The 12,329-nt window shown below is 43.6% G+C and overlaps 1 protein-coding gene across 2 annotated transcripts; it reads right to left on the reverse strand.

Annotated features, from left to right (window-relative positions):
• Nucleotides 1–3,051: 3,051 nt before the first annotated feature.
• On the reverse strand, nt 3,052–12,329 carry LOC4341731 (villin-3-like). 2 transcript variants are annotated; one of them, XM_015788281.3, is made up of 23 exons: nt 12,211–12,329; nt 10,587–10,708; nt 10,187–10,286; nt 9,788–9,856; nt 9,454–9,696; nt 9,173–9,350; nt 8,957–9,089; nt 8,664–8,826; nt 8,192–8,339; nt 8,009–8,109; nt 7,689–7,844; nt 7,079–7,147; nt 6,932–7,000; nt 6,697–6,834; nt 6,450–6,578; nt 5,647–5,794; nt 5,501–5,511; nt 5,272–5,412; nt 5,045–5,170; nt 4,887–4,952; nt 4,038–4,362; nt 3,725–3,954; nt 3,052–3,647 (listed from the first exon to the last, which is right to left on the reverse strand). In XM_015788281.3, exons 2-23 carry the CDS (start codon nt 10,640–10,642, stop codon nt 3,534–3,536), a joined length of 2,913 nt encoding a protein of 970 aa, XP_015643767.1. In that variant the 5' UTR covers nt 10,643–10,708; nt 12,211–12,329; the 3' UTR covers nt 3,052–3,533. The 2 variants fall into 2 exon arrangements, with proteins under 2 accessions (XP_015643767.1, XP_015643765.1); XM_015788279.3 differs by having other exon boundaries at nt 11,880–12,329.

The following is a 12,329-nucleotide window of genomic DNA, read 5'->3' on the forward strand; positions in this document are numbered from 1 at the left end:
CGGGCCGATCGGACGGGCGGCGATAGAGGCGGCCGCCGGGCTCGGCTCGGCATCAAAGCCGACCGGCCGGCCAGGGCTAGCGGCGACGGCACGCGCGCGCGAACGCGTTGCCGGCGACGGCACCCGGCGGCGGGGGCGACGGCGCAAAAGCGACGCGAAAGCGGCGGCAGCGGACGGCGGCAACGACCGAAGATGACGGCGAGCGCGGGCGGCGGCGACGCACGGGGAATCGGGGAAGGAAAGGAAAGGGGAGGGAGTCCTCACCGGAGGGAACGGCAGCGACCGGCGACGAGGAGCGACAGAGGGAGGTCGACACGCGGCGGACGGCGACCGGGATGACCTAAAGAACGAAAAGAAAGATATTAGAGAGGAAGAGAGGGGCCATAGGAGACGGGAATGCCGGCCGAAGGCGGCGGACATGGCAACCCCCACCGTCGCACGATGGGAACGGCGCTCCGGCGGCGGACCTCGACGAAGGAGGGGTGGACAGGGTGGATCTCGGCCACGCGAACCCGACGGCGGCGACGGCGCGGTGCGGCGGCTAACGGCGGCCGGAGTAGCGGAAACGGCGGCGGCGGGTGGTTGCACGGCGCGGGAGCGATGGGGAGCACGAGGGAGTTCGGCGAAATGGGGAAAAAGCGAGAGGGGGCGACGGCAGAGCTTAAATAGGGAGAGAGGGGGCCGGACGTGGCCGGGAGAGGCGGGATTTCGCCGGCCAACGTGGGGGAAGTGGGGGAGGAGAGAGAGGCGGGATTCGAAAATCGAATCCCGGCCATCTCGGGCGCGGGCGCGAGCGGGAGAGAGAGGGGAGTGGGCGCGGGGAACGCGGTGCACGCGCGGGCGTGGTTGACGTGGCCCGGAGGAGGCGGAGACGTGGGCACGGCGGCGGTTGCGGGCGCGGTGGGAGCGGCGGGAGGTTGGGGAAGGACCCGACAGGTGGGCCCCACCTGTCGGCGACCTCGGGAGAGGAGGGCGGCGGGGCGGCCTGGCTGGGCCTCGGCCTGCGGCCGGCCCAGCAGGGAGGAGGGGGAGGAAAGGAGAGATTGGGCCAGCGGCCCATTCGGAAAAGGAAGGGAAAAAGAAAAAGAAAAAGGAGAAAAGAATTTTCCCTGGAATTAAACTATTACTTGCTCAATTTTAATTGGTTAAAATTATTTCGAGCGCTCTGAAAATTCCACTAAAAATCCTGTTAGTGAATTTCGACATGTAGAACTCAAGAAAAATTCCACATGCCCACTCCGATTATTATTTGCATTGATTTAAAAGGGTTTACTCTTGCTTTGCACCGGTATTTTCTTAGGGTCTCTTATAAATTAAATTTTAGGCTTGGGAGGAGAACTTCGGGGTGTGACACCAGCGAGCCCAGCTTTTTTTTTAATGGAACTAAAACCGATTAGTTAAGCTCCAGCTTCAGAAGATATGTGGTTGGAGTTGGAGCAGAGGCTTAGAGCCCTGCCAAATAGAATCAAGCACAAGAGGGCAAGGAGACACGCTCAAAAGTACAAGCTATCTGCTCTACTAAGGATGTGTTTAGATGGATATGGGTGGATAGGACATGGCGGCCTATTTTTTTTTTGGGTGTTTGGTTCCTGGTCGGAGGTGGGATAGGGCGGCCCAGAGGGGAATATTCCCCCCAGATGTTGGATGGGGGGATTCGGCCGGATGCAGCCGCCCGAGCGCCCGGGCGAGCGACAGTGGGTCGCGTCACCCCTCTCACCACAACGTGAGCTTGGCTGCGGCTAGGGCGAGTGACGATGCGAGCTCGGTGGCGGCTAGGCCAGGCGACGAGAGAGGAGGCGACGACGGCGGGTAGCGAGCTCGGCGGCCGGCGTGGGCGACGAGCGCGGCGGCAGTGGGACGAGAGCTTGGCGGCTGGTGAGAGAAGAGACGGAAAGAGGACGCGCTGACGGCGACCGGATCTGGGGCGGCGTGCCGCGCCGGCGAGAGAGGACGCACGGCGGCGGTCGGGGAGAGAGGAGATGAGGCGGCGGCGGGTGAGAGAGGAGGCGCGGCGGTGGCCGGTGAGAGAGGAGGCGCTGACGACGACTGGATCTAGAGCGGCGGCGCCCGGGGAGAGAGGAGGCGCGGCGGCGGCCGGCGAGGGCGAGAGAGGAGGCGATGGGCGGCCAGCGATTTCGAGAGAGGAAGATTTTTTTTTCTTTTTTCTGTTTTTCTCCTTCCCCTTTTATTTCGCTCTGTTTTTTCTTTCTATTTATTTTTTTAGTAGGTTGAAATATTTTTTGGGTTTAGAGAATTTGGAGGGGTAAACTCACCACTTCTAATGGAAGGGTGATTGTAACCACCCATCCATCCCACTCCCCCAACCAAACAAAAAAAATGGATCACCATATCCACTTTCATCCCTACAACCAAACAAAAAATTAGATCGCCATATTCACTCCACTGAACAAAAAACTGGATCGCCATATCCAGAAAAATATGAACCGCCATATCCCATCCAACCTTGACCGGGAACCAAACACACCCTAAACCTTTGCCTGAAGCTTTGGATGTCCTGTCTGCTGAAAGAACTTGTACTTGTTCCTCCTCTACTCTTGGTCTGTAATGTTTGAGCTTGTTAGTTGGGGTTGCTCAACTTACGATGCCGGTGTAATGCCGTTGTTCTAGTATTATTGTTCTTTTTTTTTTCTCCTTCGGATGGAAATGGGGTTAACCCTCCTTTTTCCTCTTTTTTTTTCTCTTTTTAGAGCCCAGTTTAGAGCTTAAGGCTGGTTACAGAATGCTTATGGGTTGACAATGCTATATATTCAAATTTTAAACATGAATTTGAAATCCAACGATCAAAATTAAAAAAAAAAATCGTTTCAATGTCTGTCCGGGAAAAACAATCAGCAGGATAGTCATCGAATTTCACTGGAGACTGATATTTATGAAAATACAGGTATTCAAACCTGCAAACAAGTGTGCAACTAATAGCAACGAACTAGCAACATAATTTGCATTTCACATGCATCCTGGACAGCGAGGCAGAAGCTCGCACAAAACAGTAGTATCCGAAAACAGTAAGCACAAGACAACAGCTCAGGAAAATTCTTCAACAAACTCTTTTGTACACCATTTTCTGTTGCCGAAGTTACACCATATATGTCTCCCTTATTGTCTCAGGGAACCCTCTAGTTCAAAAAATCAAACAAATATGAGGCTTTAAGGTGGGGGGAAGAATCAAGCTCACAACCAAACCCTTGACCTAGGAATGGTGAAAAAAAAATGGAGTAACTGGACCGCTAATGCAGCAATCCAACACAACATGAAAAATTGTCAATGAACAACAACACATATTTGGAAGCAGGAGCAGCTAAAAATTCACTGATCCTGCGTCCGCCCATACCTGACAAGGGGGTCCCTTGACCCAAAGCCAGGATACACTTACAACCAATGTTGCATACCACTGCAACCCCGCAAGAGACCACAAAAGTGACTGGTAAACATAATTTCTACCTTCGGAATCAGTCTCGTCATACTGTTCTTGCGCTAACTGTTGGAAACACTGTCTCGTTTCACAGTAAGAGATTTTAAAACAGCTGAAGGGCAATCTTTAACCTATTCTGCTTCCACTTTGGTAGCTTCGCAAAAGCTTCCTTTGTCATCCCAAACCTTTCCCTGAACTCCGCCGCAGATAGATATGTCTGCAATGTGCAGTACAGTAGTGTTAGGGTGGGAGGAGGCTTAAGACGATAAGGTCACAAGGATAGCCAGTGTTTACCTCACGCTTAGTCACATCAATGTCTGTCACAGGATTGATGGAAGATGTCCTCAAGCGTTCGTATGGATACACTGGGAGCCCTTCCTCGTTTTCTGGCTGTCCCTCCTTCAGATCTTCCTGTATCGTTGGAGTTACTGTTGGGCTATCCTTTGAAGGGGTACTATCCTTGCCATTTGCCTCTGGTTTAGGCTTGCTTGCTTCAACTTGGGGCTTGTTTACATCAGGACTCGCTTGACGCCAAAATAACAGAGTGGGTAAGAGAACCATTTGAAACATAAAATACCTATATTTGCTTCTAAAGATAGAATTGTACCTTTGATTGACTTTGGTATCAGAGTTGGCCTAGGTCGCTCGAAAGAAGCAGAAATTGCAGCAATTGAAGCAGCTCGTTGAGGTGGCTTTGTAGGATCTGAAGAGGGGGACTTCGGAGATGGTTTTCTGATAGCTGGTGGAGGTGTTGATAGATTCCGAGCATTTGGGTTCTCAAAGTTAGCAGCTAATGCATTGAATGCTGGGGATCTTCCTCTGACTCTTACACGGTCAGGACTGAACGACATACTTCTGGAGCGCTGAGATTTTTCAGGTACACTGGATCGTCCAGTGTGTGATGATGATGTCGTTGGCCTTCTTTTAGGTTTCTACAAATTTTACAACTCAGCGTTAACCTTGCTATAGGAGAAACAGCATTATAAACTTGATCTTTGAGAAGGGATGCATGTATCACTGGCCAACGCCAATATGCTACCTAGTCTGTTCATGCCTAACAGAAAACATCCACTGTAAGCTCAGATACTTGGCCTCTCATAAAAGGAAATGGTATATGTCCATACCTTTTTCTTAGACTAGCTTTTTTTGTGTGTTCAACAAATAAGGACATAACTAGGAAGTAAATAACCATTAAAATATACACTGATGGCATAACGAGTATATCCTAGTTAGCAATTACTACCCAGTACCACAACCCAGAACCTTCATCAATATGAAGAATGCTACCATAACTCAAAAGAAACACCAAAATAGCTATGGTGGACATCAGGTGATCCGAAATTCTTAATCCGGTAAGGCCCACCTTTGATCCCAATCATCATAGAAAGTAGGCAAGAGAAAATACGAGATTCAAGTTAACCAAGACAATCATCAATATCAGTTGTAGAAATCTTACATCTAATTTTGGTTTTACTCCATCCTTCACTATAGATAACCTCCTTTCAAATGAGTTTCCATGCATCTGAAACAGTTTATAAGACAACATATGAGGTAATTGATCCTGAAGTTTACACGATGCCAAAACATTGGAATCTAGGAAATGCTTAAGCTTACGGCTGATTTTGCAGAGTCCCAAGTGAAGAACCTGGTGAAAAATTGGGGCTCACTCCCTTCAGTGATGACATAAACTGGTGTTTCTTGTGATGAGTTCTCCATCAAAATGTCAAGTTCTAAAAATTTCTGGCAAAGAAGGAAGTTGGGAATTAGCAGTATAGATTAAAGATAGAATTTGTGAATTTGCTCTAATATAGTAGTCAGTCAATCATGGTATTGTCATATACCTCTCCAACGCTCAAAGCTTGTGCTCGCATTTTTGTGTCCACACGTTGTCCAACCCATACGAAGACACATGAATGACAGTCCAAAATAAAAACGTCCTCTGTCATCAAATCATCTTGAGTAAAGTTGAATATTTCTCTAACCTGCAATAGAAGAACAGCAATAAATTTTTCATCAGTGTTTTATTTTCATACTAATAAGATTTAAGGAATGAACCTCATTATTGCTCACCTTAAGCACTCCTTCATTACCCCCAAGTGTACCACAGAGAACATTGATTCAGAAAAACAACATGTAAATAAGTAAGGTGCATATTAAATAAAAAAAATACTGACTAAAATATTAAAGGGTGCATAGAAATTGTGAATTTTTCTTACCCTTTGAAAAAGTACAAGAGAACAAATGAGGATCACTTTCTTGATCTTTTGCAATCTTCTGGCTGGGGTACTCTGACTTGACTCCAAGTAGCTTCCAAAACTGATCATATTCTGACCCTTCCTTGAGCATTCTGGACTGAAGATTTGGCTGCAGATGAATATATTGGATGAGCATAATGGAAAGGCCAATATTATGGTAGTCTCTTTGATAGAGATTAGAGAAGAAAAAGGTCAGAACACAAACATGCTCAGGTCAAGCATAAACATGTTGTATCTAAAACGCAAACATTACGCTGATATCTAACTTCGGAAGATGCAATTAGAAAGCAGATACGTGAGGAATACATGGCATGCTGTAGAATTGTAGATACCGTCACATATGGCATATATACAATGCTAGTTAGGAACCTTCAACACCACAAAGATATGGAGATGTAATATTGAACCCAGAAGATTTATATTATGCTTTATGAAGATGCACAAAGTTTTGTTGAAATATGAAAACTGGCTGTCTACCAGATAAACCAGAAAATAGAACCACAGTTTGTGAACATATGCGTCATATATATTCATATTATTACAAAACTAACAAAGATGCCAACTAGTTATTCATGCACCATGTTCACTGATTACCATGAACAGGAAAGCAAGAAAATTAGGAGAAAAAATGATATGTCGATGACCTAACATGACGAAAATAAGTCCAACAGGATGTATTTACATCAATGCTTCATATTAGAATATTAGTTCCAACAGTAACCACTTCTATATGACATGATCATATCGAATAGCATTACTCATACCTTGATCACATCCAGCTGCCTCTCAGCAAGCTCTTGATCCATTGACGAGCTTAAATTCCCAATCCATGTAAATAGTGTATCTCCATCATGTAGTACATAACAATAAGAAGAGTTCAGCGAGGTAGCAGCCTGGTAAGAAGAATCATATATAATTATATGACGTCATACAGTAGTAGAAGCATAATCCACTAGGATAAAAGTGTTCATAAAATGAGTGTAATGCATTTTCAAGTGAAAAAGAAAGTACCGTATCAACTTGAATGGCTTGCATATTTTCTGGTCCAGAGCCTTGAACCCGGAAAAGGGCAACCCCATTTTCTGAATATGTGTCATCCTCAATACCGTTTTCTGAGACAAATTTCTTATACCCAGTACTAACACCACCCTGTAAGTATTGAAAAATTAAATGACACGGATGCGGCTACTTATTGTCAACAAAGATAGGGCAGTGAAATGATTGCAGAACTTGGTAAAAGGCAAACCTTGAAGATAACCAGGTTCTGAAATATTGAGAAAAACTCAGCTGGTTCCTTTCCTTCATAAAGGCGAACCTGTGATAGACAGTATTGTGATATCGAGATAGTGAACCAAGATTTGCACACATCTTTCAAATAAAACTAGAAATTTACCATGACTGCCTGAAATTTCAGAGACTCAACCATCTTGCTAGCAACTGAAATGGCTGTAGTCTTCTCGTCCTGTTTTCAAAAAATGAACCATGAAATTAGATAATTCTCCAACTTGAGCAATCAAGATATAGAGTGATTAATCTACCCTCAATTCACAGATAGAATTGAATATAACAAGAAATGAACAAATTTCAAGAAACTAGGTACTACCTCATACTCATCAATAGTGACTGACTGGTGTAGTATGACTAATTTTGAGAATATAAGTATATTCTAAAAAATCTACTGCTCATGTTCTACATAAGAGAGAAAGATGAGCAAATACATTCCCACTTGTCACTGTGCCAAATGCCTTGTTGGCATCTCAATAGTTTGATAGTGCACTGCTTTGCACTGCATGAGTTAAGATATCCATTTTAAAAAAGAACATAGTACAAACAGCTGCTCAACAGCTCAAATGCTTTGCCTTTTAGATGGGAGAACAAGTTGGGGTTGCAAGTCATACTTCACTAATTCACCTTAATCAGTCATCAATACATGCATGACTGTTATGGATTACCATCAGCGTTTAAAATCACTACAATGGATGGGAAATACATCCAAATGTTACCTGAACACTCTTTTTCCCGAACCAAGTACCAATGAGACACTCCTCGCCTTCCTCACCAGGATAGCTATATTGAAAGATATAACAGTCCCCACTGTAGAATTTGCATTGCTCAGAGAATGAAAGGAATGTCTTTTCAGTGCCATTTACACGCCAAACCTACAAGATACAGCCATTAAATTTTTAGCAGCATATTGTTCCATGTATATTTGTTATTTACAGAAGAGTTCAACAAAAGAAAATGCAACAATTTATAGATAAATGTGATGTCACTAAAAATCTTAAGCACTAAAAATCTTAAGCAAGGAAAAAAGTTTGCAGACCTGCAGGTTGCCTGTGCAATCAATTTGAGGTTGAGGCTCTTCCTTCACAGGAGCAGCTTTTGCAAGACCCTTAACATTAAATCCTTGCCGCTTAAGAAGAGCTACAGAGAGAGAAAAAATATTTACCAACATATTTCAGTACTGAAAGAAAATAAACAAGGATGATCTGTGATATATGCTAACCTGCAACTTTTCCTCTGCTCTCATCAGACACAACAGCATCAGCTTTCTTAGGCCATTTACTGAATTTTGATCGGAATATGACAGTCTCAAATCCTTCCATGAGACGAACAATATGAGATTTTGGCCTGTTTACTTCACGAAGTAATTCCTGCATAAATGACAGTGAGAATTTCTGCATCTTCAAGGAGAGAGAAAGAGCGAGAGAAAGATATAGAGAGAAAGAAGTCAAAAAAAAGAGAATTTAGAATGCCAGGTTTCCATATTATTATGATGATAGATAACTAAATTAGGATTAATAATATGCAACACTGGAGATACCATCCTAATTTGTGGAGAGAGACGATCTGGCTATGAACTAAACAGAGGCTAGATCACCCAATCATGGTACTGCATGTCATTAATTTGAGCGGTTAAATTATGACAAGCCATCCAATGAACTTAAAGTCAGAAATCAGAGAGAAGATAATGTTACCTCTGCAGCAGATCCTGCCCGTTTCCTCTCTTCGAGTGGTGTCTCTCTACCCATCCAGACATAAATTTCAGATCCACAGTCTAGCAGATAGCACTTTGTTGAATCTAGCAACTCTCTTGTTAGAACATCAAAATCAACTGGTACTGTCTGACCCTTATTTAGACTGAAAATAAAAAGAAACTAGTGTTTCATCAGAAGCAAAAAGAGACATATAGTAACCAAACTTTAGAAAAGATAGCATTTAATGTTAAGATAACAAAATTGCCCTAGGATTTGTCCCTACGACATATTACCAGATCAACTTCGAAGAGAAAGCAGAATCTTTTCCATTAAGATCAGAAAAGGTTTTTCTTGGAAGAGGTGCAAATCCACCAAAGAGACCCCAGAATTCACCGGCGTCAGCATCTGCCATCAGCTTGCCGTCCTCTGTTTGAAGGATCAGTTATAATTCTGAAAGAAAAAGGTATGACCTCATCCATCTAGACCTTTTTACTCAAATATAAACTTACCAACTGAACCTACGTCACATTTGCCCTCATGGTTGCTGTCTTTCAAATATTGCACAACCTCAAGGGCTTTAGCCCTCTCCTGAATACTTGAATTCGATCCATTGAACTGGAATATTTTGGACTTTGTATCTAAAATAAATATATCATCATGGTTCAGCGATGATCTTGCAAACGGAACCTGTAGGGAAAAAAGTAACGTGGCATATGTATTTTACTATTTGGTAACTATCACCAAACAAGGATAAAATGGCAAAAATGTACGAATCATATAAAACTCTCACCTCTTTGACATGGACTGTATGCTTTCCTCTGCAGACAAATAACCTTGTCACATGCTCCCGTTCATTGATTTCAGTATGCCTGAAACCAGATGCAATTCCACCTTCCTCTGGTATAATACAAGGTTTAAAATATGAAAGAAATCTCTCTGTCTCATTCCCCTGTACTTCACGGTATTGAACAGCACGTCCACCAAGAGCAGCATCCAATTCCACAGTCTTGATTGCAGCTGTACCAGCTTCATCCTGTTCATTAATTGAAGTGTAAATTAAAAACGCTAATTTATTATCTAGGATCTCAGCAAAATGGACAAGAGCTTAGAATTTAAAAACAAACCTGACTGGTATCTTTACCAAGCCAATAATGGATATCATGCCGAAAAGAACCATTTTTAAGAGCGGTTGTCTGTCATAATGATAAAGGTAATAGTTAGTACTAATCAGAATTCCACCATAGCATAAAATTATTCACAACAGGACTGTTCCTACTTTAAATGCAAACAGAGTATCACCTATAATTATATAGCAGAAACAAGATGCCAAAATAGTAAACAAAACACACACACACACACACACACACACAGGGAGAGAAGATATAACTCCTTCTTGTATGAAGAATTGCTGCTCATGGGAACCAAAAAAAAAAATCTAATGTACTTAAGAGTTCATGTGTAAACAATTACAAAATTGAAGGGTTGACATCAGACAGCAGACTTTTTGTGTAAAGTTATTGTACCTTCAATATCACATAGGAATCTCCTGTGAAAAATCTCCCATGTGATTCCTTGGGAACTGGAACAGCTTGCAGTTTTTCAATCCGCCATATTTCCAATCCACTGAGGGTTGTTAAGGATAAACATACTGGGATATGTTAACAGTCATCAAGTAAAGAAATGGAACTAAGCGCACATACTGCAGCACCATGTTAGTTTAATATCTCCACTTGCATTCAGTTGAATGTTTTCTCATAGGAATTCGTGTTTAGTGAAAGCATGGCAAGAATGTTCTATTGGATATAATGGGCTTCATCATTTCAACAATAGCACGCAACGGAATTGAGAGAATTGAATATGTATGACATTCTTTAAATGGAAATGTATTAAAGAAGTGAAAATGGCAAAATAGCTGAAGGATACTCTTTTTGACCAGCCCCTTGAAAGACCGCATCCACTTCCCTCATTGAAACAGCCATAGAACCCCTAGGTTTTGTAGGGCTGGTCTTGGGTGATTTTTGCTTCAGGAGAGAAGAAAATGTGTGCTGAAAAAAAAAAGGAAATCTCTAAGTAAACTTAGCGAAGACTCCATTTGCAACAATGCAAGCTTTGTAGCTCAAAGGCAGACCAATTCAAAACACTCTTGAACAAGAATATCCATACAAATAAATATTCGTTTTTACTTACGTAGCCACCAAATGAGACCAATAAAATCTGCGCTCAAACTCTACACACAAAAAGACCCAGTCCAAACAGCTCACTGCATTCTAATTGGTGGCTCTGGCAGCAACATCATACCATCATATGGTATAGAACTCATTTTCTCTACGACATAGTATAGGTAAAACTCATTTTCTTTACTGATGAAATGTTCAACAGTTGGTGGACCTACGACGTGCTCTGATGCCCTGATAGACACTCAATACCCAGAATTCTGAGCATATATCACAAAAAAGCTAACAAGCTGGGGTCACCCTGGACGAATCAAATCCAATTTTATTCAGCTAAAACAATACACCAAGAATTGCTCATGAAAAACTGATCATACAGTCTAGCACATGGCTACAAGCACAAGCACTGAAATGAGCAGCTAATATTCACCAAAGTCCAGAGAATTGACTCTGGTATTTGTGACAAGGACCGTGTCTTGACACAATTCCAGGATTCTATGGAGCTGCCTGGATCAAACCATACTCCATAGCCCCTAATGGCAACGTCGCACAAGGATTCTATAATGGACATCCTTGAGAAAACAATCGCCAATCAGAACACAGTACCAGAAAAGAGAAACATCGGTTTGGGTATCTTTATGCTGCAGCCAAAAAAACCAGACGCTGGTTTCGATCAGTTCCCGGTAATAAAAAGCTAAAAACAAAACGGAATATATGTGTCGTTTTTTGTGCAACTTCAAGCCACAGAATCCAATTGACTAAACCCGACGTCCTAGGATCCGACAAAAAATTCTACATCCAGCTCACTAAATCCAAAAACCAAAAATATCACAAGGAAACTCGCATGATCGCAGAGTTCCGGCACACATCAACCTACAGTCACCTTGCACGGCAAATCAAAAACTGCTGGAACCCAAATCTGGCGTACTCCGAAAACCCGAATCAGAAAATGGAACCGACACCAAAAAGGCATCAAAGTTTCGCTTCCGCGAAAAAAAAAAGGCACAGCAGATGGAAAACTCACAAACCGAATCTAAATTCTCACCTCCCCAGTGGCGGATCTAGCATGGGGCATGGGGTTCAGCTGTTGAACCCCCCAAACCTTTTTGGGAACCATCAAACTGCTACTAGTATTAACGTTAAAGACAAATTCCTAGAGCAGAAGCTAAGGGTGAAGGCGAATTCTGAGAAGAAGTGCGTGGGTAGAGAGAGAGAGAGAGAGAGAGAGAGAGAGAGAGAGAGAGAGAGAGATGGGGAAGAGGACGAGATGCGGCGGGAGCAGCAGGACAAACGGCGGCGGCGGCGACCCTGCTCGCTCGCTGCGGAATGGATGGGGGGATCGGCGTAGGCTGCGGGTGGCGGGAGGACGTGCTCACCAGGGTGATGGATGCGGCGGAAGCAGCAGGACGAACGACGGCCGCCCTGCTCGCTCGCGGGATAGATGGGGATCGGCGGAGGCCAACTGACGAGGTGGGGGGTTCATGGTACGCACGAC

The sequence above is a fragment of the Oryza sativa genome, chromosome 6 (genome assembly GCF_034140825.1).
Source record: "Oryza sativa Japonica Group chromosome 6, ASM3414082v1".
Classification (NCBI taxonomy): domain Eukaryota; kingdom Viridiplantae; phylum Streptophyta; class Magnoliopsida; order Poales; family Poaceae; genus Oryza; species Oryza sativa.